The sequence below is a fragment of the Haliaeetus albicilla genome, chromosome 26, assembly GCF_947461875.1.
Source record: "Haliaeetus albicilla chromosome 26, bHalAlb1.1, whole genome shotgun sequence".
NCBI lineage: Eukaryota > Metazoa > Chordata > Aves > Accipitriformes > Accipitridae > Haliaeetus > Haliaeetus albicilla.
In genome coordinates this window covers 4,287,666-4,311,645 of record NC_091508.1, presented here as the reverse complement: position 1 = coordinate 4,311,645, position 23,980 = coordinate 4,287,666, and the positions used below count along the sequence as shown (strand labels likewise).

The following is a 23,980-nucleotide window of genomic DNA, read 5'->3' as shown; positions in this document are numbered from 1 at the left end:
ACATTCAGTAATTTATATCACCTTTGCCACAAGTGCTTCTTGTCACTCATTCTTAGGTGCTGAGACAAAACAGTAACTACTTTTAAAAAAACCCAATTAACAAGTAAGTGTGTTTTAGCACTGTAGACAACAACCTGCAATGACTGATGTGGACAGAGCGCTGCAAACAAGCAAACACCAAGCGAAGGATTATGATTAGTTGCAAGAAATCCACTGCAGCAAGAAAACTGCACTCAAGGCTTTCACACCCAGAAGCAGAGAGGCAATACACCAAGCTAAATGTGCCCTTTTTTCTTTTATCATCATCAGTATTCCCATGATTAACAGTACAACACACGAAAGATAGATCCTTTGCCGTTCCCTTCGAGTTTACCAATCCAAATACTAATCAGACCAAGCGCTGTTTCATTTTGCAAGCCACAACACATGAGGCTTATTCACAATTTCTCCATTCTTACAGGCCTCCAGCGTGTCTTGTCAACCACAGGGCTTTGTACCACATGAAATCTGAATCTCTGCAGGAACTGCAGCAACAGATTCTTTACTAACGATCTTTGGACACACAACAGCTAAATAAATCCCCAATTTTGACTTACTAGCTGTAACAGCCTATAAACCATTGCATATGTGACTATTGTTAAGCCCTGCTCCTGAACAAGCGAAATTCTTTGTAACAAACAGAACTTGCACAAGACCAAGAATTATTCCAGACCTGAAAAGCTGCCAACTTCAAAACGCCCTTTTCACTTGAAGTCAGCTCGTATTAATAGGAAGAATGATTAGGGGGAAAAATAAACAAGCATTTACCATTTGCAGCCTCGTGTTTGAAAGCACGCCTAGCTCAGAGACATCAAATGCTGCTCATGTTTGGCACGTAATTTTCAAATATTTGCACCTAGCCTATTTTCAAAGCAATTAAAAACACCACCAAATGCTTTTGTTGCCCTCTCCTTTTTTTTTTTTTTTTTAACATCATAACAACCTATCTGACAATTGTTAAACAACAGCAACCCCCAAGTGCAGCTGCCAAAGGCAGAGCAGCAGAAATTCAACGCAAACCCCAGCACTGCATTTACTGCCGGCTGTAGACCGGGTGCAACTCCAGACACTTCTGTTAAGAGTGACACTCGTTTAACCCAAGGGCAAGTTTAATCCACAGCGTTCACACCCACAGAGAGTTTTTATATTCACAGTTCCAGCGATCTACCCGCTCTCATCCTCCCTGCTCCCGCAGCTCTTCTGTCCTCGTTCTCACGTCCCAGCCGTGCGTCTCCTTTCCTCGAGCAGCAGCTCAGACCTCATCTCCACCAACAGCCCCCATCCTCCCCCTCCCAGACGCCTTATTTTTGCTTCCAGTCCCACCTCCCTATCATCCCTCTTAATCTGGTCCCTATTTTTTGCCTTGCCTTCGCACGAGAACGATTGATGCTACTTCAGGAGAAGCTCCCGCCCAAGTCAATTAGAGTTTTGCCGGGGCTGAGGAATCGGTAGCGCCTATCAAATCTTTCACCGCATGCTCCTCAGGTGCCAGTGAGCATCTTCTCTGAAGCAGCAGCGTAGAAAAGGACTAAATTTTGCAACATATCTCACGAGACAAGCTCAGCGACTTCAAGAGCTCGCAGCATCTTTCCCCGATTATAAAGTACAAGTGAACCTCTGAAAAGTAAAGACACTTCCCCCCCACACACACATATTTCAAAATAACTGGGTGCTTTCATCACATCTGTCAATATTCTCTCACTGACTGTACCTGGAGATCAGGAGCTGTTTTGACACACAGGTCATGCTGCTTTTTCCTACGTACAGCCGCACGTAACACGATTAGCAGGCGCATTTCCTAAAATTAGCAGCTTTTCTAAAACTGACTCCTGTTTGTAGGGGCTCGTACGCATAAGCAGTTATTTTCTTCGGCCATTCGAGCATTCGCAGGAGGGGACATAAATTCGCTGCGACCCCCTCTGCTTCGAATGATGCTTAAAATGTGATTTTAAAGCATGCTTTGCTCCCCGAGGCAGACGCTCGCCATCAAGAGACCTAAACCCAACATGCTCCCAGACCCCCCCCCCCGTCATTAACTTCTGCTGTCTACCTTTGCGGCGGGGGGGGGACACAAAACCCACAAGGGTTTTTTGTTGGTTTTTTTTTAATAATTATGAACCAGTACCGATTTTCCCCCTTTTCGTGCCTTCTCCCCCCTCCACCCCCTCCCGTCCACAGCATGGGGGGGTTACGGGGGAGTTTTTTTAAGGCGCTTTCCCCCTCCCCGCCGGCATCAAGGCCACGACCCGCGGCACCCACCCACCCACGGCGGGACGCGACCCCCGGCGCTGTTCCCCCCCCTCCCCCGGCGGGGGCCGCCAGAGCCCCCTGTGAGGGGCCGGTCCCGGGGGGGGGGGGTGGGTGTCTGTGAGGGGGGGGGGGGTCGCTCCCGCGTCTCAACAAAGGGAAAGTTGCGAAGCCGCCGAGGGGCTCCCGCCCGCAGACAAAGGCGGCGGCCGACGGGGCTGGGGGGCGGGGGGGGGTCGGGGTCCGCCTCAGCTCTCCCCCCCCTCCCCGCGCCCCCCCAACCGCACCGAGAGGGGGAGCCCTTTGGGGGGGGGGCACCAAGGACCCCTCAGCACCCTCCTCACGGCGGGGTGCCCCCCCTCCCTCAGCCCTCCCGCCTCTCTTCCCCCCCCCACTTCGCCCTCGGGGGGGGTCGCGGCCTCCCCCCCCCCCCCAACGGCCCCTTTATTTACCGCCATCATCAGCACGCGCGAGCTGTCACCCAGCGCGAGACACCCCAACCGCCGCCGGCCACGCCCTCTCCCCGCCCATTGGCCGCCCGCCGCGCCCCGCCCCGCCCCGCCGTTGGCTGGAGAGCACGCCACACAACGCTCTCGCCTTCCCCCTCGCCCCGCTCCCCATCCAGCGCCGGTGCTTACGCCAATTCCGTAGAGCGGAGCACGGCGCTAACGGCGAGGCTGGAGCGCCGACGGACGTCGTTTGCGCAGCCCACGCCGCGGCAGACAGAGTTCTGGCGGAGCTTACGAACTCTACGTAGCCGCTAGGGAGAGCTCTTCAATGGCTTACGCTCGAGTAGCGGGAGGGCAGCGCCGAGGGGCGGGGACTGCCCGGGCCCGGCCCCGGACGGTGACGTACCGGGCTTTGTGAATCCCAGGCTGAAGTTCGGTTGAGTCACAGGAGGGTAAATAAGGATGTTTAGGAGACAAAGAGACTCTTAAAGGGGCAGCGCGGGAGGTGGCGCGTTCCCGCGGGGCCCCCGAGGTGGCTGTGTGGGGTGGGAGATGCCCCACAGGGCCCCTGAGGTGACGGGGGGGACCCACGGGGGGCTCTGAGGTGACGGGGACCCTGAGGTGATGGGGGTGGGCACCCCACAGGGCCACAGACAGCACTGGTGGCACACAAAGGCCCCCGAGCCGTACTGGCCTTTGCCAGAGGTCACTCGAAGGCCGCCAGGTCACACACCATGAGGGGATGGAAAGGCGTTTTGTGAGAGACAAAGGGACGTCAGCGCTGAGGCCGGGGAGGGGGGGGAGAAGCCTGTCCCCAAGCAAGGGACAGCCACGCTTGGGAGTCACCTGCACCCACTGGGACAACTCAACTTTTTTCACGGCCTGCAGGAGGTACCCTCAGGGACCGGCCGGTCCTGCTCTCTGGGCAGCGCTGAGCCAGGGCAAAGCTGCAAGCAAGCAGTCATGGACCACACAGGACCGGTGACACGAAGCACAGGTCAGCGGTGTCACAGACGCAATTCCTTTGCACAGGGACAAAGTGTTCCCCCCCAACCTGTCTTGTCCCAGTAAGTTTGAGGCAAAGCGCCGCCATTTACTGCGACAGGTGGGAGCCTGCTTTCTTCTGCCACGGGACAAGGACACTCCACAGCCTGGTGGTCTCCTTGTGAGCTCCTGCACCAGCCAGCCTTCCCACAAATTCCACTTCCTGTGAGCTTTGTCGTCCTTTCTCTACACCTTCCCTTTTTGGCCAGTGCCTGGTCTGTTTTGAACCACTACCTGCACAGAAATCCACAGTCACACACCTCTCAACTGTTCAACAGCTCCCCACTGCAATGAGCCCCCAGTCTGTAATATCTGCTGAGAATTAAAACTGAAGATTAACGAGGCCCTTATGTCCTCACTCTCTTTGTAAAGCTTAGCAGGGTGCAGCTGCTATGTAAGTACTTCATAAAAAATGCCACAGCACAAACCAGAACAAAAGCCCACAGTATCCCCAGGGTAGCAGTGAGACTTGGACTCTCTCTCTGCCACTGAAGCGTTAGTGACACCGGTAACGTCACTTGGCCTCTACTTAGAGCTAGGAGGGGGAAAGCTATGACGATGCAAGGCTGAGACCCACATCCCCAAGATCCCCAGTCCCCTCCAGGTCAGGCTTCAACTCACAGAAAGCAACAACACTGCCAGTGATTTTGAGAGGTGCAGAAGCAGAAAAAAAGGATCCACAGTGGTACAGGACTACAGTTTGGCCACCTCTCCCTCTAGGTCTTTCATTCTCTGAGAAAACACTGGGGAGCAACAGGAAAACAACCTTCCAGACCATGCCTTGACAGGCAAAATTAGGGTGGTTTTCAATTACACTGGTTCAATCCATTAATGTAACACAATTGAAAGCCCCCTGAAGACTTGTTAAGATGCAGACTAGCATGTTCGAAGCCACGTTAACCTGCCATACTGATGCTGGGGGGGCCAGAATGAGGAGGATTACTGCAGCTAATAAGATTGAAAAACAGTCATTTTGTCCATCAAGAAAGTAAAAAGCCCTAGAGTAAAAGCAGCCCCTCATGTGGAGCAGCTGATCCCCTCGTTCAGAGAACACAGTTACAACAACAGACATTTTTGCTAAGACATAAAGGGCTAAATCCTACCCATCCTTACACGTGTGGAAACCTACTGACGTCAATGGCTGTAATGGTGTAATTGAAGGCAGAATGTAGCTCAAGGGGTCCCATTTTATTACTCTAGGAACAGTACAATGTATTAATAAAGAGCACAGAAGTCCCCAGAGATTCCAGCACACTTTTTATGTTTTTAAGACATGTGACTGGAGTTTTGACATCTCTGGTTACAGAACGCATCTTTTGGGAATTAATAAAGCATTAGCAACATTCAGCATGACTAATCTGACCATTAAAAGGTATTTTTTTTTTAACCTTAAGACTTAAAATGGGAAACAGGACAGAAATAACTATCCCTACAAAGACTACAGTTTGTTTTCATAAGTTTTGCCAGCCACGCTTAACTACGTGGAATGACAGCAGGTCAGATTCTCACTGAATTTTCACCACTGAAAATTAATAGTCCCACTGAAGTCAGCGCACGTGTCATGAACTTGAGCTAAGAGTTGCAAAAATCCAGTATATTCAGCATGTTGGAATTTCTAACACACTTACGGTACATTATGCCATTTATTATGGCTCATTAACCAGATCTTTCTGGACCCAGTGCTGATTAAATTTATTAAATGCCCACACTAAAAGCTCTAGGCACTCTAACAGTTAATTAGGTTTACAGGTATAAATGATAATCACAAAGAAGTCATATCTAAATAACTAGTTCTCCACCAGTCAGCAAATCAAGTAACAAAACAGCTTCTTTTCCCCCCACTGCTTCAGATGGAAAAATCTATTTAGGAGAAATCTATTTCTGTTTTACTTGCTCCTCAGAGTCTTCAAGACCCCCATGTTGGGAAGGAACCAGCAATATTTTCTGCGAGCAAGACACACACTGCTTCTTCATGAGGAACCCACCGTCCTTCTTGCAAACCTCCCTTCCTAGAACCATCCTTAGACCTTCTCTACGCCTGCCCTTTATGTCTGGCATACGGGCTGCAGAGCTGGAACCCTGCTACACACAGCCTTCCCAGGAACCACGAAGAAAGCTCAGTGCAAAGGTTTGTGGCTGAATGAGGGTGTTTCTGCGTATTCTGAGACTGAGCAGAGTGGAGCAGGGAGGAGAAGAAAAAATGACAGCTACAAGCTGGACAGGTACTGAACAAGTAAAATCAAGGGGACAGATTGCTCAAAAGGGATCTGATTTCTCTGGTTTTCCTGCTGTAAAAATAAATCGCCACTAAAAAAAATATTTGAGTGATACTGTATCATTAAGTCTTATAATAAATTTTTCGCTCTTACTCCCCAAGTCCTTCCTTACTCCATTAAATCCGCTGAAGTCACCAAGATTTCTCAAATGAGAAATGGTGTACAGGGATAGGACATTTATTACCTACCTTTCAAACAAAGCGACAAAGCAGTTGGTATTCTCTTTCAATGCATGAGAGGGCTCCTGCCAGGCTTATTTATTTATTTATCACAAGGCTTCATCGGTATCATCTGAGAGGTAGAAGATTTTAATACTCCCATCAGATATAAAAGATGAAGGCAAGCTAAGAACATACCCATAATAGGAATGCAAGAATTCCTGTAGATTTTGCTACAGGGAAATTAGTTTGCTTCAGGGGTATAAAGCTCTTGCACCAAATCAAAGATAAAACTCTGCTGAATAATTGTCTCCACGCAACAGAAAATTTCAAAAGCTGTAAATAAACAATACAAAACAGCACAACACTTGCTGTGCAGAAAGACTCCATCTCCTCACAAAATACAGCTTTTTTTATTTTGATGAAAAATAACAAGACACTTTCACATGGGTATCCAAAAAAAATTTAAAAAAAAATCTCTCATGTAGCTGTTCGCAGTCAAGGAAACTCTGCCCTTGCATGCATTTGGTTGGAATTTCTCCTTTTCCCTCCTGCCAACAAGCAGTAATCCCCTGCACGAAGCACTGTACAAAGAACCATCAGAACCACAGGGCTGATCCCAGACACGCTCAAAACCATGAAGGAGGACAACAAGAAATACACGTAGCATTCAAGACCTTTGCTTTGAAACATGGGAAAGAGATTGAGAAAAAAAAAAGAACAACCTTGGGCTGCCGCCAGTGCCACTTTTTGGAGGGAATCCTGATCCAGATGGGCAGGTAGAAAAGAGGATGCAGTTGCTCTAAACCAGGCTCCAGGGAGTCCTTTCATCTGATCCCCGCTACAGGCACCTGCTGCTGCTTGCGGATTTTGTTGAACAGCTCCATATACTGAACCATCGTGTCTGCTGGGCTGTAGATGCTGTCGTGCTTGGTGCCAAACACGGACGGGATGCCGGGAGTGTGGTTCCCCATGAAGCTCTGCATGAACTCCATGAGCAGGTTCCAGCAGTCGTTAGCTATCACGCAGGGGCAGTACTCCACCTGGCAACAGAAACCACAGCCCTGAAGCTCGCAGCAGGGACAATAACCACGCAGGAGGCAACGCGCTTTCCTCCCTCTACCTTGCTAGAAAGAGAATGCTTTTCATAAAAAACATCTGAGAATATTTAGCATATAACAAGGATGGACAAATATAAATGAACAGGACACGCTGGGAACATGCAAGCAATCCCTTCAAAAAGGAAGGGGAGGTAAAATGTACCCTGTAAGGGCACTGCTTTTATTAAATCCCCAATAGTGGGGATTGGGACATGTCTTGGGGACATTGGTTCAAACGCCACATTAACTTTATCCCACCCAAAACCAAACTTCACTCCCACATGCCGGTAAGTCAACAACTCGTGTGGCTGTGACATCTCTCAGGAATGTACTGGAAAAAGCCTTGGGACTTAAGGACTTAAAGCGTTTTACTAAATATGAGTCTGGTCCCAAATCAGGAGTAGGTCCTAATGCAAACCTTGAAAAAAACTACTACACCAAACCAGAAGCAGCCAGACCACCTGGCAAATCTGGTCCTGAACTCAAGTTTAGGGTAAAAAAAGCTTCTGTTTAACCCCAGGTCAATAGCAACGCTGATGCTACAACATCTGTGTTTATTGCAGTGAAGAAATAAGCCATTTCTCAATCCTCATCCCTGCTGGCTAGGAACGCCTGCCTGATTAATTGTATATCAGATAATAGGATTTGTGTGTTTAGAAAAAGCATAAGCTCTGATTTTGAAAGACCTCTAAGCATCTAATTCTCAGCTATCTTGAAGACTGTTCGGCACCAATATTTCTAGATGTCTGGAGTCTGACCTTTGCCCTTCCCATACCAGCGCAGCCCAGCTCCTTGTCTTTTCCGAGATGTTTTTCAGCCCAGCTGAGGCTTGTCCACAGCTTGTGAGCCTTCGACTCACACTTGTATTCAGCCAAGCATCTCCCCAAATGCCTTCCTAGATCCTCCCATGCCCCTTCGTGTACACTGAAGGATCTTCCTTTAGAATTTGCTTCAGCCCAGCCTCCACCCCATGAAACACCCGTCAGCAGCTGGCAGCCGATGCTCTCGAGCCTCATCAGCAGTCACAGCACTGAGCAGAAAGAGCGGAAGCTGTTTGATGGCAGGCTTCAAGCCCACGGTGCAGCAATCCAGGTTGGCACGCCACAGGGTAGGACTGACGCCTGCCAAAAGCACTCTGGTGAGGAGAAGACCATCTCTACACTGCGTGAGCAGAACCTGGGACAAGAGGGCCCTGCTCTCCTGGGGCTGTGTCTGCTCGAGATGGAGAAAGCAAGCAAAACCCAAATCAGCATCAAATTAGCAGCTGAAGAGGTTGTGTTGTCCCCCTTGGTACGCTTATTAACCTGAAGTACGCTACTAGTGTTGTGCATCAGGACTTTAAGCAGCTTTTTAGTTTGATAGCATCCCTTCAGGGTTTTGTTTATTGGCACTTCAATGACAGGCTTTTCCATAGCTGCAGCTGAGCCCCAAAGTACCTGCCTGAATTAAACCTTGTTGTGAAAAGGAGATAAATACCCTGCCTGCTGCATACATGAACGCATCTAGGACAAACTACCAGCAACAAGCAATGCGATCGAGACACAGAAAGGATGGGGGATTTCTTCTCTAACCTCCAAAATGGGATTTCCCTGTCTGTAGTTGTATTTCATACCCTTCAAAGACAATTCTTACCTCCACAGATATCCCACGGGCACTGGGCCCCATCGTAACTGTGCCCACCTTCACCAAGAAGTCACAGTACTGGTAGCGGGTGCCCCGGCTCTCTATCTTGTTCGCCTTGGCGTTTTGGAAGAAGCCTTTCAACTTCACCATAAGGATATCAAAGTTGGCATCTGCTATGAGGCAGGGACCGTTTTCAAAGAGAGCAAAGCAGCTGAGGGGATATTCGGAGTTGTGCATCACGTACATCAGCTTGCCTGTCTGCCCTGAAATAAGAGCAATGGTATTTGGGCTGTAAAACCAACAGTCCTGCGCTTGTATGTGCTTTTAAAAAAAGAAGCATCTGTTTTTTCCTTTGTCCTCCTTGTTGCTTTTATTCCAGGGTCCTTGTACCACTCATACATGCTTTATGTTATCCGGCTGTTCAGGGAATAGATTGTGTCTCCTTCTTAAGATTTAAAGTTAAAGGGGAAAAAAAAAAATCTTCTGCCAGCACAACTCAGAGACCAGAGAGTGAGCTGGACGCGAGATCCCCAGCAGGCTGGGGCAAGGGGGTCAGCAAAGAGCACCCACCTCCCATCCCCAAACATGGGGCTGGGCATCTGCTGACTGTCCTGCCCACGGTCACAGGAGGAAGGCTGGGCTTTGCCTCTCTTCCCCCTCACCCACCAGTCCTGCCTGGGGAGGACGTGTTGAGACACGCTCTGGAAAACAGGGTGCCCTGGCTTATATCATGCTTTAAAAGCTGGAAACAATTCTCGTTTATCCACATAGATCAAAAAAGCCTTTCCAGGGATGTGGCCGTGCAAGTTCCAGCTGCAAAAAAAGCAGCAAAAAGCCGCTCTGGTAGCTTCAAATAGATCTGTCTGGGCAAACTGGCGGAGCCGAGCCCCAAGGCAGCCGCAGAGACAGCGGCGATGTTTGCCTTAGCGTTTTTAAATGATGTGAAAATCGAGGGGCGCTTAGGAGGGATAAAGAGACTGGAACAGCCCCTGAGGTGAGCACGCCACGCCGTACCTCTGAGCAGTTTTAGGCCCTGCTATGTCAAGAGGGGATTTGGGGTCCTCTGAGCACATCCCCTGGAAAGACCTGGGTCACCTCATGCCTCAGAAGCCCTTAGAGCTGCTCCCTACTGTCCCGGGAGCCGGTGCTCAGCTCCGCTCCCCCCTCCAGCTTGCAGGCTGGCTGCCACCGCCTGCCCTCCAGTGACTGCCCCTCGGAGACGGGCAGATGCTGCCAGGAGACTCGCGCCCATCCTCTCCGGACCAAAACGTGGCCTCCAAAGCGACTCAAACAGAAACAGCATTTGAAGTTTCACGGAAAAATAACGCTGACAGCAAAGATAACCCGACACGGCTGCTGAGGCTGGAGCAGGAATCCTCAAGGCAGGGCTCCCCACCGCGACAGGGCCATCCCCAGGGCAGGGCAACGCGGGGACACGCAGGGAGAGGGAAAAACGGTGCTAAGGAGCGGGAAGAACGGGCACGGCCGGGTGTCTGCTACCGGGCAGAGAGCATCGGCCACGGCAGGCCGGTCCGTGCCCCATGCCGACCCTCCCCAGCTCCGCCGGGACCCCGTACAGGGACGCTCCTTCTCCCAGAGAAGAGAAAAGGCCGACGGCAACCGCAACAGGCACCTCCTGCGGGCGGAGAAGACATTCTGCGGGCGGCGAGATGGCTGCTCGTTCCCCACCACGATAAATCAAACAGCCACGACCTGCGGGAGAAGCCCCGACCGTCCCGGTCCCGGTCCAAGCCGTGGCCTCACCCACAGCAGACGCTCCTTCCACGGGAGACCCTCCTGTCACCGGGGTTCACCCCCCGGGCGCCACGTTAAGGAGCTGGAAAGGGCACCGGGAGAAGAAAGAGCTGCGGGCCGGCTGACGGCACCCCCGGACCCGGACCCGGACCCCCCCGGGGCTCTCCCGGGGCTGACCTTGGCTGCTGATGGTGGAAGCGGCGGTGTGGTAAGTCTCGCAGTCCACGCAGAAGGTTCCCTGCTTCTCGGCCCCCAGCAGCTCCAGTTTCCGCGTCAGGATCTCCACCGTCTGCTGCAGGCTCTTCCCCTCCGCCACCGGCACCTGCGCCACGCTGGGCACCGGGACGGGGAAGTCAAGAGGGGCAACCGGGACCCACCGGCGGCTTCTCCCGGCTCCCCTCCCGCCCCCCGGGAGCCCCTCACCGCGATCTCCCCCCTTCCCTCCTCCTCCTTTCCCGTCCTTACCAGGTGACCCCCATCCTGCGCCCGCCCGCCCCGCCGGGACGGAAGCACCGGCGGAAGAGGCGGGGACGACGTTGCCGCCGGAAGGGGCGGGGACAAAGCGCACGCGCGGCCGGTGGCGGAGCGGACGGCAGCGGCAGTTCGGGTCCCGGTCCCGGTCCCCGTCCCCGTCCCTCCGAGGCCGGTCAGCGTCTCTCAGACCCCGCCACCATGCCCAAGGCCCGGCGGACGCGGGGCCCCGGTCCCGGTTCCATGCTGCCGCTGGCCGAACAGATTCTCCAGGAGGCGGCCCCGCGGCCCACGGTGCGGGGGAAGGGACGCGGCGGCCAGGCCGAGGCCAAGGAGGAGGAGGAGGAGGAAGGCTATGTGGACGCGCGGCTCTCCCGGCGCATCCTGGAGCAGGCGCGGCGGCAGCAGGAGGAGCTGGAGGCCGAGCACGGCCCCGGCGCCCCCGCCGCCCCCAGGCAGCGCAGCACGGCCCTGGGTGAGACCCCCCCCCCGGTCCCCCGGTTCGCCCCCAACCCTTCCCCGGGCGTCGAAGGGTGCGAGGCTCAGCCAGCGTTTCTCCCTTCGCAGGCCCGGCGGTGCCCGGCTCGGACTCGGAGGATGATGAGGAGTGGCCTTCGTTGGAGAAGGCGGCGGCGGCAGGACGGAGCGGGGAGTATTGCGGGGAGGTGGTGGTGGACCCCGAGGACGAGAAAGCCATCGAGATGTTCATGAACAAGAACCCGCCGCTGAGGTGAGGATGCGGTGGGAGAAGGGGCCGGAGCGGCGGTGGTGGCGGCTGCCGCTTCCTCCCAGTCCGGCCCCTGACTCGCGCCCTTCCCACACTGGGCCCAGGCGCACACTGGCGGACATCATCATGGAGAAGATCACGGAGAAGCAGACGGAGGTGGAGACTGCGCTGTCGGAGTTATCGGGCTGCCCCATGCCCCAGCTGGATCCCCGTGTCCTGGAGGTTTACAGGGGTGTCAGAGAGGTAAGGGCAAAGCTGCTGAGCCCCACGGCCACCGCCTCTGCGCCCACTCTGCCTCAGAGAGGTTGTCCCCATCCTCGCTCTGCGCAGGCGCTTCTGTGGATTAACTGCAGTTTGTGTAGTATCGGCCACTGAAGGGCCTAGAGAGTTTCTGAGCGACAGTCTCCTGAGCAGCGTGCTCGGGGTGGTCCTGGGATGGTCCCATCTCAGGACCTGGGACGGTCCTTCCTTGCTAGAGATGCTAAGGAAGGGGAAGACTTTCTCGTGGTCATGGGACAAGTCCCGCAGCCCTGCTGTCAGTGCCCATATGTCATGGCCTGGCCTGTATCCTTGTCTTTTAAGGTGCTGTCCAAATACAGGAGCGGGAAACTCCCCAAGGCATTTAAAATCATTCCTGCCTTGTCCAACTGGGAGCAGATCCTCTACATCACAGAGCCGGAGACGTGGACAGCAGCTGCCATGTACCAAGCCACCAGGTGAGGTCAGCTCTGGGAGCTGCTGACGTGGGATTTTTTTGCTCTTTCTTTCCATAACTGGAACCAGATTTACAAAATACCAGCCTGTCCCCTGCTTGGCCTCTTTTCTCCACCCCTCACTTTGTGCTTTGCTTTTCCCAGGATATTTTCATCCAACCTGAAAGAGAGGATGGCCCAGCGGTTCTACAACCTGGTGCTGCTGCCACGGGTCAGGGATGACATTGCTGAGTATAAGCGCCTCAATTTTCACCTCTACATGGCTTTGAAGAAGGCTCTGTTCAAGCCGGCAGCCTGGTTCAAAGGTAGGGACTCCCTGCAGAGCTGCCCTTCCTACCTGGGAGCCTCTTGCCATCTGGGAAGCTCAGTGGGTGTGTGTGTTGCACATCACTGCCCAGTGTGACAGGACACTCTCCCCTGCGTGGTGTGGCCCTGGGGGCTCAGTGGGGAGGAGAAGACCTGAAAGACACACAGGGAGTTCCACTCGGTGGACAAAGCGGCTTCCAAACCCCCAGGGGCCTGTTGGCAGGGTTCAGGGTGGAAGGGTGATGAGTGCCCGTAGGCTTACGCAGGCGCTGCCAGCGAGTGCTAGCAGGTATTGGGGGGGTTCTGGAGGTTGATGGCAGTTTACGAACTGTCTCGAGTGATATTCGTCTTGTCTGGCACCCTGAGGTGGTTCAGGGCTGGTTGCGTGGCAGGGAGATGCTGCGACCCCTGTAACAGCAGCTACTGGGGGAGCTGTTATTTCCTGGGGTCAGATGTGTCCTGGGATAGGAGAAGGGGGCTTAATCACAGGGTTCTGCCTGCTGCGATTGAGAAAGGCGGTGCCTGACTCTTCCTCCTCCACAGGGATCCTCATCCCCCTGTGCGAGTCGGGGACCTGCACGCTGCGGGAGGCCATCATCATCGGCAGCATCCTCACCAAGTGCTCCATCCCCGTTCTCCACTCCAGGTAATGCGCTGGGAGGCTGGAGGGGGTCAGAGGTTCTCCTTTAGGGACACCAGTGCAACGCCTCCTATCTGTCCTTCAGCCTCTCCGGCATCTCGGAGGTGGGGGGGTTTGCTCTGCTCCCTCTGGGGTTGAGATTCAAGGCTCAGTGCTGGGTTTGTCATCTTTCCATCTGGGTGCCTGGTGCCCCGTGGCTCCTGCCTGGCCTGCCCTCACCTCAGTGCTCCCTCTGTCCCCACAGCGCGGCCATGCTGAAGATCGCCGAGATGCAGTACAGCGGTGCCAACAGCATCTTCCTCCGGCTGCTCATCGACAAGAAGTACGCCCTGCCCTTCCGCGTAGTGGATGCCCTCGTCTTCCACTTCCTGGCCTTCCGCACGGACCAGCGGGTCCTGCCCGTTTTGTGGCACCAGAGCTTCCTGGCCTTTGCCCAGCGCTACAAGGAGGACCTCTCCTCGGAGCAGAAGGAGGCTTTGCTTGAGCTGCTCAAGTTCCACAGCCATCCGCAGATCTCGCCAGAGATCCGGAGGGAGCTGGTGAACTCCAAGACAAGGGACGTGGAGGGGCAGCAGCCCGTGGCCATGGAGTGAGCAGGCAGAGGCAGGGAAAAGCTGCAGCCTGACCCGTTCCTGGGACACTGCTGGATGCAGCTGGGAGCCCTGTGCATGAGCGAAGCTGTGGGGAGGTGTGTAGGAGCATCCATCCCGGGATCCTGCCGCTCCGAGTGGGCGCAGGGGGCAGCCTGTGCCCATACAGCTGGATTCTGCTCCCTGGGCTGCTTGTCACAGGGCACAGCAGCCCCTGTCCCACCCAGGAACCTGGTGCCACCAGCACCCGGGAGGGTTTAGCTTGTTTCTTTATTGGAAAATAAAACCCAAGCCATGTCTGTCAGTCAGGGGTGGTTCTGCCCCGCAGCTGCACACACCTCTCTGTGGTTGCATCCCTGCACAGTTCTGCCCTGTCCCCCAACTTGTCCTGTCCCCAGCAGGTGGCAGAGCAAAGCCACCAGCCCTGGGCTTCTCGCAGAGCCGCAGATCAAGTTTGCGCTGCCGGTGCTGTCCCCAAATTGCAAAGGGAGAAGGGGTCCCTGTGCACTCCCTTGCCCCTCCCTGTGTCCTGGCTGGGGGCTCTCCCTGCCCTGAGCAGGACCTGGGTGGTTGGGGGGACAGGGCTGGGACCTCCAGACTGTTCCCAGAACCCAAAACTGCTCTCAGGGAGCAGGGGCAGGGAATGCTCCTGTTGGTGTATGAGCCCCAAGGGCTTGGTTCACACCAGCAGCAGGGCCTGAGCCAGGACACCACGAGGAGTGTGCGTGGCTGTGGGCAGAAGCGAGGGCAAGAGCAGCCCAGCAGTGCTGGGAGCAGAGGGGAAAGCCGTGGGGGGCAGCAGAGGGGGAAAATCCTCCAGAGAGCCCCTCTCCTCACAGGGGCTGGAAGCAGGCTGGGGCATAGGACAGCCTTTGTTTTTTGGGTTATGTTTTGGGGGTTTTTTTCTTTCTTTTTTCCCCCATCCCTCTACCTGGACACCCCATGGCCTGGGCCCTCCTTCCTGCCTGGCACCCTGGCTTCCCCACCACCACCCTGCCTCCAAAATGCCAGCCGTCCCCCTTCCCCAGGGATTTTCCTGAAACACTCGCTTCCCCAGCTGCCCCTCTGGGTTCACCTCTACTCGGCAAGGCTAGTGAAGCCCTGGCACCCCGGGGCCGCTGTCCTTGCCTGGCCATCGAGGCCACGTGCCTGGCCTGCTCGCGGCAACCTGCCCACACACTCTTGCCACCTTTGCTGGAAAACCCAGCAGGGGCTTTTCCTCATATGTCCCATGAGGTCCTGTGCTTACCCTGGGGAAGTGCTGACGGTGACGCTGTGATGCTGCGAGGTTTGCACGTTGCAAGTAGCTGGCTTTGCCCCTGAAACCAGCACAAAGTCCTGCAGGCATGGCCCGTGGAGAAAAGGCCCTGCAGCTTCCAACAGCAGCAGGTTGCGCTGAGGACGGCTGCCTCCTGTCTGCTTCTCTCAAGAGTTGGCACCTTCTCCCTTGACAGCAGCAGCAGCAGAAGCCACGTGAAGTGGAGCAGCACGCAAAGCCCGGCCGCCCAGGCTGGTTGCACACCACAGCGCCTTTTCCTTGGCTTTCTGATTTTATCTCGTTTCTTTAAAGAAGCCAGAAGCCGATGAGCACGAGAGATAGCCCGGGCTCGCGCAGCGCATCCAGCACGCTCTCGTCACCCTGCAGCACCGCCCAAGCTGCTGGATGGGTGAGAGGGCGGCTTTGGAGCTGCCGGGGGTGTGAAGTTGCTGCCTCCTCTCCAGCAGCCGCTCTGCATGCAGGCGCCTTGCGCGCAGGAAGATGTTTGTTGGGTTCCACGTTCATCCACCACCATCCGTGAGCTGCCCCAGGGCCTCGGTGAGGGCAACGTGTCCCTCGGCCGCTCTGCGGCATCTCCCCTCCGCCTCTCAGCGGGGTTGGAGGCGGCTGGTGGTGTCCTTGCCTGCCTGCTCCCTGTTTCATCCTGCTTTTGCAGCCCCGGGAAACGCAAGGCTGGAGCCTCTGGGAGCATCCCCAGGGGATCCCTCAGCTGATGGGGTCCCGCTCCAGAGCGATTCGGGGCAGAGGCAGGAGCTCTGCAAGGCAGAGCATGGAGCGGATCGCAAAGGGAAACCCTTGAGGCGTACATACTTGTTTAAAATACTTTATTGCAACATTACGGTCCTCTGATTCTCCCAGCAGCGGGACTCTTGCATGTGAACACCAAACCAGTTTATTCTTAAATTAAAACTCATTTATATATAAAAAAAAAATTTTTTTTTTTTGTACAGACAGGCTCTGCACGCCCCCCAGCTAGCAGGAGTCAGCGGCAGGTGGCTCTCCTTAACAAATCAGGCTAGTGGAAGAACAGCAGCCCCATCTTTTTCCACCTGATAAGACTTTTGTCTCTAGTGGCATCCAAAAAGGAAGATTTCTACCTCCTTTTCCACATCCCCCACAGGAGGACAACAGCCACAGATCCACATGTCCAGAGGTCACCAAGCAGCAACAGTCTGCCTCCCATCCCTGCAGCATCTCTCTGGCTTCTCCTGGTTAATACAATTCTACTATTTAATGGTTTTTCTCTTAGAAAAGCAGCATTATTTTTTTTTTAAACACTTTTTATAAAAACTAACAGACAGGATCAACACCAATACAAAAATGCAGTAATTGCTTTTCAACTCAAGTGCGCAGCAAGTTATCCACCCTATAAGGAAACAACGCGGACCCACACGGAGATACATGCGACGCAGCCCCCTCCTGAATGCGATCTGAGATCCCTGCCTTGGGGGAGTGAAGATGCATTTCAGACTATAGCAGCACATTCAAATGTATTTCTTAAAACCTAGTCTGATGTCTAAGCTATCTAAAAAAAACAACCAGCTTCCAAGTGAGAGTCTCCCGTTGCCCAGGGAGCTAGGGAAAGGGACGAAGGGTGAAGGCACTCTTTTGGAAGAAGAGGAGACCAGCATCCAGGCCCCACACCAAGGAACTGCAAAGTCTTCCTCCCTCTCCATTTCCCAGCAGTTAACAATAAATTAAGCAGCCTCAGTGGGGCAGCGGAAAGCCAAGGGGATCGCACCCAAACCTCGCCCAGGAGGCTGCTCCCCAAGGCGAGGACTTCTGCTGTCCACGCAGACGGGGAGCACGTCCCCCAAACAAGCCGAAACCCCACAAATCCCAAATCTAATGGCAAAAAGAAATAAGCCACACGTTTCCCCTCCAAGCAGAAGCAGCCACGCCACCCCCCCCAGGAGCCACAGCAATCTGGCACAAAGCAATGGGGACCAAGGGGCCAACAAGCACCTGCTCCCTCCTCCCGGACACTCGTTTCTCTCTCGTGAGCCACGTGGGCCCGTAGCACCCCAGCCCGGGGAGAGAAGTTGAGGGGTTATATAGATTTTGGTCACGTAGGCCAGGGTAAGAGGCTCGCTATCCATTATTGATGGCCCGCACGGGGCTGGAAGTCATCACAGTAAACACCCCCGAGGAGATGGCGAACAGCGGCCAGCCAGGCTACGAGGAACACGAACTGAGAAACATTTTACAACTTCATTTTGGGTCGTGCTCCCCCTCCCCAGCTATTCTTGTGCCCTGCCACCACGAAAATGGTCGCTTCACCCCGGCCACCTGCAGAAGCCGACGAGCGGCGTCGAGCTCCGCCAGCCCGGCCACTCGCTCCGACAAGACGAGCGCAGATCCTGCTCTGTGCTCCCAGCGAGCGGAACAAATCCTCAGCAGGCATCAGATGGAGGGGGCTGACGGATGGGTAGGTGGGATGCAGCGACCTTTCGGTGTCCAGGGCGAGGTTCTGTCGCGGCAGGGCTGGGCAGCTCTCGGGAAGGGGAGGCTGGTCACAGGTTGATGTCCGTGACGTCTGTAGGCGTGCTGGTGGGCTGGCTGGCCGAGTAAGCAGCAGTCTTGGCGGTGCTGTATTCCTGTTGGGTTTGGGACGCCTGTTTCAGGCTCTCGGTTAAGGCTGCTTCAATCTGCTCCTGACAGGCTTTCAGGCAGTCCTGCGGGAGAGGGAGCAAGACAAGAGGCCTCAGTTCTCTGCTGCTCAGAGGTGGGAGCCTTATAAATAGCTCTGAGCAGCTGCTGGGCTACATCTTTGGCCCCGGGAGCATCTAAACACACAAGACAAAGAAGCCTTTCTCTGACAAGGGGCATCTCCAGCTTGTCTGTGCTTTAGGCCCCTCCCCAGGAGAAGCCCAACACTCTGGTTGTCTTCTCCCCACCTCCGTGCTTGACCACATTCTTGAGGAATGCACGTTGTGCCCATCAGAGCTTCCCAAAGCATCCGGGCTCGTGCCTGGATGCGGCGTGTGATTTCAGCATCATGGCAGTCAGCTGCTGCTGACGACCGAGGGTAGAGCCGAACAGCTCTGCGCAGGCTGGTATCAACCTTTTACAACCAAGACTTCCCAGATCCATGAGTGATGGCCGGCGTGCAGCAGCACGGGTGCACACAGGGACCGCAGAGCCCCACTTGCTTCCCCCAGGCCCTACAACCCAGGTCTCCCGGAGCTCGGTCTGGTCCTGCATCTCTGTGGTCACCCACCCGCTGCAGAGAAGCTGCGTGCAGCTCTGCCTCCTCCCGTCCCTGCCCACGTCCGAGCCAGGACAAGGTGAATCCCCGCTGGGTGCCCTGGCTGACGCACACTGCGTCACTTTGGGGATCTCCAAGGCAGCTGGATCCAACCCTCCCAGACCCAACAGCCGCCCCAGCCACGTGTTCCCTACAACACTAAGTGCCATCGATGCCAGCACATTATGAGAATGGTGCTGCGGCCACGAAGCTTCTCATGAGGCTTTTACCGTCCTGTTCTCTGCCCAGAGAGCCCGTGTGACTCACCCGCAGCTCCCCGGGGCCCAGGGAACCCTATGCTGGGGGGGACACCAGCCACACAAACAAGAAGGCGCAGGGGACTGCAAGCAGTGGCATTATCACTTGTAATAAAAGCAAACCCCTCGCCGTTTTCTCCCTATACAAGCTGTAACCAGAGGAGGAAACTCTGGAGGAGAGCACCATGATGCACCGAGAGCCACGGGAGGCATCGCCAACGGGTGCACCCCAGCCCGGCTCCTACACCACGACTGGGCTCTCACCGAGGGGTAAGAGGTGGCATTTCGCACCTCGTGGCCAGAGCCGAGCTGGACGCCGCAGGGCCACGCACGCTCGCTGGATATTGTCACACACCGAAATCTCTTACCAGGAATCCGCCACTGGTTCTTAGAAACTGACAGAGGATGTGGCAAGCGAAAATAGCAACGCCCACCTCCCCTTCCCCGTGCTGCTTCCCGTCAGCGCAGCCTCCAGCCTGCCTGCCCGCAGCACCGGGGCGAGCTCGCTGCAGAACCTCCAGCCACGGCCAGCCCGTCCCCGGGGTTTCCTCAACCAGGCTCTCTGTCGGCAATTTCGGTAGAGGTGCTAAAAACTGGCTCGGCCACAAGCAGCCAGGCTCTTTCGCTGCCTGGTGAAGCCTTGGGGGTTTGCGGGGGATGCCCGGGAGGCAGCTCGGCTTGCCCTCAGCCTCTGTGCTCCTTATCCACAGGGCAGCTGTGCCGTGGGGCTCTGGCTCAGACACCCAGTGGGTCTGGTCCTGCTCCACGTGGGATGAGGACGGATCCAGAGCAGCTCCAAGCCTCACCCAAAGTGCTGCCACAGCCAGCAACGAGCCAGCCTCAGCGCGGCAGTGCAGTTCCTGCTGGCCATGGAGCTGGCACAGCCCTGCACCATCGTCCCCTTCTGTCCCCACAGACTCCCCGCACCCCCCAGCACCTGGCTGAGCCTCGGCAGCTGCAGGAAGGGGATCGCTCCTCCGCTGTGGAGCCAAAAGGGAAACTGAGTCACAGCCCAGAGACACTGCGAGGCCAGGTTCAGGGAGAAGCATCAACACCGCAAACACAGGAGGCTGAGGCCAGGTGCTTCCCCCGGGAGCCCTGCAATGCTGCGGACACATCCCCAGGGTTTCCTTCTGCTACAGAAGCTGCTGCGGTCCTGCCTAGGCAAGGGCTGTTTGTGCAGCACCTGGCACCCGGGCAGGCTGTGGGGCAGAACAGATGCCCTCTCCAGGCTGAGGAGGGAAGGGAGCGGGCTGGAGGGTAGGAGAGGTGTGCTGGGCTCCATTTCGGCTCCCCTCCCTCGGTGGTGACCTGCCTGCTTCCCACCTGTTCCCTCCACCAGCCCCGACCCAGAGCAGGTTTCAGCCCCTGCCCCATTCACCGCAGCAGCTTGAGAGCAGCTGGCTGCACTGATTCACTCTTTAAAAAGGCTCCAGCAAACAAAAAAAATTAAAGCCGCACAAATAGATCAGGACGCCCTCCTGCCCCATCCCCTCCCTGCCTCGACAAAGGCTCGTTGCAGCCTCCCACCCGCTGCGGCACGGGCACCTCTTCCAATTCCCGGTGCTGCTGTCAGGGGACTGTAACTAACCCCGCGCCCGGCTGCCGGCATCAGCGCTCGGGCAGAAGAAAAGATCAAAAGGGGCCCCGGGCAGAAAAAAGGCTCCCGATTACTTCGCCGCAGCGGGAGTGACCCGGAAACAGGGAGTCTGACAGGATCCCCCTTCCCCATTCAAAGGGCAGTGGAGGGGCAGGCAGACGCCCCCCACCATCCCGACGTCCCCAGCAAAGCCGCTGCGCCAACATCCTGAAACACTTTGTGCCTCCGACCCCCTTCCCACTCAAGGCTGGGCACCTGCAACCAGACACCGGTGGAGGTTAGCAGATGTCGAGCCCGGCTTCTCCCTCTGCCCCATCCCACCTCGTCAACCCGATCCCACCAACACCTGCCTGCGCAGGGAACAGACGCTCCCCTTTGTGCTGCTTTTCAAAGGCTCCCAAGCTCGCCCCGCTCTGCACAGGCAGTGCTCGGTGGCCAGGAGCCGACTGCAGCCACGGGACTGACCAAGAGTGCTGCATTTAGAGACACTCACTCATCTCTAGGCACTCCTCAAACCAAGGTCAGCATCACTACGAACAACCTAATTTCCTTTTCCTCTAAGACGAACGGGCAGCAGAAAGAGGAAGGGTTTCCACAGGATCCAGCAGCAAAACCGCTTTGCTCTTTCCCCATGAACACTCACCACCTCCGTGCCAGTGATGCTGGCCAGCAGCTCAGTGATTGCCTCACCGGTGAAATCGTTCACGGAGACCGTCAGGCCGTGGATCGCTGCTCCGATACTGCCTGTCGCAATCATGGAGGGGGGGTACATGGCAAAAGTGTAGTCTAGAGCCAGGACGGGAACACAAGGGGCAAAAAGAAGAAGCTGTTAGCAAGGATGTGCGTGGTAAGTTCTTGAGACTGGAATTTCCCTGGAAAACTAGTGAGGGCCAGGCAGAGGGGTCTCTCCAGCTTAGCAGAGAGAAACAGGGGTGAAGTAACAGGAAACAGGGTGATCATCAGAGCAGCAAGCTTCATTAAGCTATTTCTCTGGGCCTGTCTCACCAAAAGAAGGCCTGAAAATGAGGTTGCTCTAGTGACTTACAGCAAGACTGATAAAAGCTCACATTCAACCCTGCCTTTACCCTGGATGCCCTCCCACAGTCGCAGCCTGCGCAGCAAGAGGGGTGGCACAGCAACTTTGCTCTTTCCTGGAATCTTTCAGGCACCCACTGTGAGCCCCCAGGACCATTATCCCACTTTGTCAGGGATAGAAAACACGTAATTGAGCAGCAAAATGTTCCGACTTGAATGCAGGCAGGCATTCAGCTCCCCAGAAAGCCAGGGCATTGGAGACCAGCCCCAGGTTACCTGGCAAGCCTGACTCGAGCCCAGGCTACCCTGTCTGCAGTGGCCAGCCCACCCTCCCCAGCATCCTGGCAGGTGGCTCCAGCAGGAGCAGGCACCCACCTGTGGCACACAGGGCAATAAAGGTCTGTGCATGTTTCTTCACCAGCTCCATCTTGTCCTTAGGCAGCGGGAGGTGATGGAGGATGTGAGCCAAGAAATCATTTGCTATCACTGAGACCAGGTCCCACTTTAGCTTCTCCAGGACTAGAACCTCCCAATCCTGCAGAGTCAGACAGACAGACAGAATGTTATTCAGCAGGGCTAGGCCAGGCAGAAACACTCACCAGATTCAAGGACAGATAAGGCCAGCACTTGGGGAAGGGACAGTAGAACAGTACAATCCATGAGACACGGAAGGGAAGAAAAGAGGGAACGTCCCTGCTCTGCTACTATGACACAAATCCAGCCTTGAGCTGTTGCAAAGGCGGGAATAAAGATCAGAAGAGGAACTGATAGATCTGGTTTCTTCTTTCCAAGGTGCAGTTGGATTAGCCTTCCACACTCCTCTGCTTTGCAAGGTTGCTGCAACAGCCCACAGAGGAATAACCAGAGCAAGGAGCAGTAGGCACACCATTCCCATATTCCTTCTCCACTCCCGAAAGGAGAGGCTGATGTCCAGGCTCCCAGGAGCACTCCAGCTTGGAGCTAACACCATTAAAGCAAAGGGAATAGAGAAGCTCACCTCTCTGTGTGCCCCTTGGAGCCGGCCAGTGCGTTGACTCCTTCCTACAGTAGCTCCTTGGCCGGTGAACCGCAGGAGGCAATAGCTGCTCTGCAGCCAGCCCCGCTGCACAACACGTTGAAGCAAGGGAAGGTGGGGGGAACACAGCTGAGCTTTCAGGGCTGCATCCAGACAGCCCAAGCTCCTGTACAAGATCTTCAACCCCTACGGAACTCAACGGCTGTGACTAGGTGCTGAGGTCCTCAGCCCAACAAACACTGGGCACGCGACCCTATGGAGGAGGTCCCAGGCTGGGCCCTAGCATTTTGGCAGAACCTCCCCTACTCATCATGCCTCTTGTCTGCCAAGAGAGCCTCCAGTCATGCTCAGCAGAGCATCCCCAGCAGCTTCTCAGGGGGAAGAGGCACTAAACAGCCATGCTAACACCCACCTCTCCCACTGACATACAAGCAATGGCTCACTGGTGCTTCCCAGTCACATGCCGGGTGGCTGCCAATGTCTCCGTCGTATGTTGTGGTGCTCTCTCTAAGCACCTAACAGATTTCTGTAATATCTTCCACGAGCCAGTCTCTGTGCAATCTGCAAGCTGGGGAACAGATGGTGGGAAGGCCGGGTGCCCCCCACAGATTTCAGCTGGAGCCCGGCTGCTCCTCTCATCTGCTCAGCCTCTCGCAGGCTCTTCCAACTCTGGGCGTTAGTCCTAACACTGACAAGGAAACCAAAGTGCAGAGCAGCCACAGGCAAGCATTTGGCAGAGTCATCACCCAGCAAGTCCTAGTGTTACCAGGTGGTACCACCACGGTGGTACCAAAGCACCCATCGAGCAAGGTATAAGCAAGGGGAGCCCCACGATTGGAGTCTTAGCATAGAACTTGGGACCCCTGCATTCAGTTCCCCACTCTGCTGTCAAGGTCTATGTGACTTAGCTAGAGTAGCAGTTGAATCAAACTCAGAGGCCACACACGTACTGGTTTCACTGGGCTGGGTGGCTTTGATGTTACATCTGGGTACGACCATGCCACCGACAGAGCAGTCTCAGGAGAGGCAAGAGCAGCGTCTTCCCAGGATCATTTCCCTTCCCGTTGCAGCAGGAACGTCACAGGCAGCCCACACCCAGCCAGCCGAGCCTCTCTGCCGGTCCCAATTCCCCCATGTCCCAAGCCACGATGAAGATCTCTGGCCCTCAATTTCTCTCATCCTCTGGATCAGCAGCAAATCTGGTTTTGGCAACATGGTCCGGGTATGCCAGAAAGGCCATAGAAGATGCCCCCATGTTCCTCCTCCCTGCTAGCAGGCCCTGCAGATGTGCTGGCAAAGGAAAACACCCTGCAGGAGCTGAAGCTCCAGGTTTGGAAGGACAGAGCTGAATTGGGATTTGTATCAGATATCTCCATTTCAGGACCTAGTCCCACCCAGCAGAATATCTA

General features: G+C 55.4%; 3 protein-coding genes across 7 annotated transcripts in view; 1 reads left to right on the top strand and 2 right to left on the bottom strand.

Moving 5' to 3' along the window:
• Positions 1–6,604: 6,604 nt before the first annotated feature.
• Positions 6,605–11,248, bottom strand: MED20 (mediator complex subunit 20). Of its 2 annotated transcripts, none has more exons than XM_069770959.1 (4): positions 11,157–11,248; positions 10,869–11,023; positions 8,946–9,199; positions 6,605–7,256 (listed from the first exon to the last, which is right to left on the bottom strand). In XM_069770959.1, exons 1-4 carry the CDS (start codon positions 11,168–11,170, stop codon positions 7,041–7,043), a joined length of 639 nt encoding a protein of 212 aa, XP_069627060.1. In that variant the 5' UTR covers positions 11,171–11,248; the 3' UTR covers positions 6,605–7,040. The 2 variants fall into 2 exon arrangements, with proteins under 2 accessions (XP_069627060.1, XP_069627061.1); XM_069770960.1 differs by lacking the exon at positions 11,157–11,248 and adding an exon at positions 10,570–10,773 and having other exon boundaries at positions 10,869–11,092.
• Positions 11,249–11,348: 100 nt separating this feature from the next.
• Positions 11,349–14,442, top strand: BYSL (bystin like). Its single transcript, XM_069770953.1, has 7 exons — positions 11,349–11,637; positions 11,730–11,892; positions 11,994–12,132; positions 12,472–12,605; positions 12,747–12,907; positions 13,452–13,554; positions 13,793–14,442. Exons 1-7 carry the CDS (start codon positions 11,364–11,366, stop codon positions 14,139–14,141), a joined length of 1,323 nt encoding a protein of 440 aa, XP_069627054.1. The 5' UTR covers positions 11,349–11,363; the 3' UTR covers positions 14,142–14,442.
• A 1,782-nt stretch (positions 14,443–16,224) lies between these two features.
• Positions 16,225–23,980, bottom strand: part of CCND3 (cyclin D3) — a 48,194-nt gene continuing 40,438 nt past the window's right edge. For 3 of the 4 annotated variants that reach the window (XM_069770957.1, XM_069770958.1, XM_069770955.1), the window contains exons 3-5: positions 21,932–22,091; positions 21,165–21,307; positions 16,225–18,092 (exon numbers count right to left, since the gene is read on the bottom strand). In XM_069770957.1, the coding sequence (XP_069627058.1) occupies positions 17,931–18,092; positions 21,165–21,307; positions 21,932–22,091 (465 nt within the window). In that variant the 3' untranslated portion in view covers positions 16,225–17,930. The remainder of the gene's footprint in view (positions 18,093–21,164; positions 21,308–21,931; positions 22,092–23,980) is intronic. The other variant, XM_069770956.1, reaches the window with a different exon arrangement.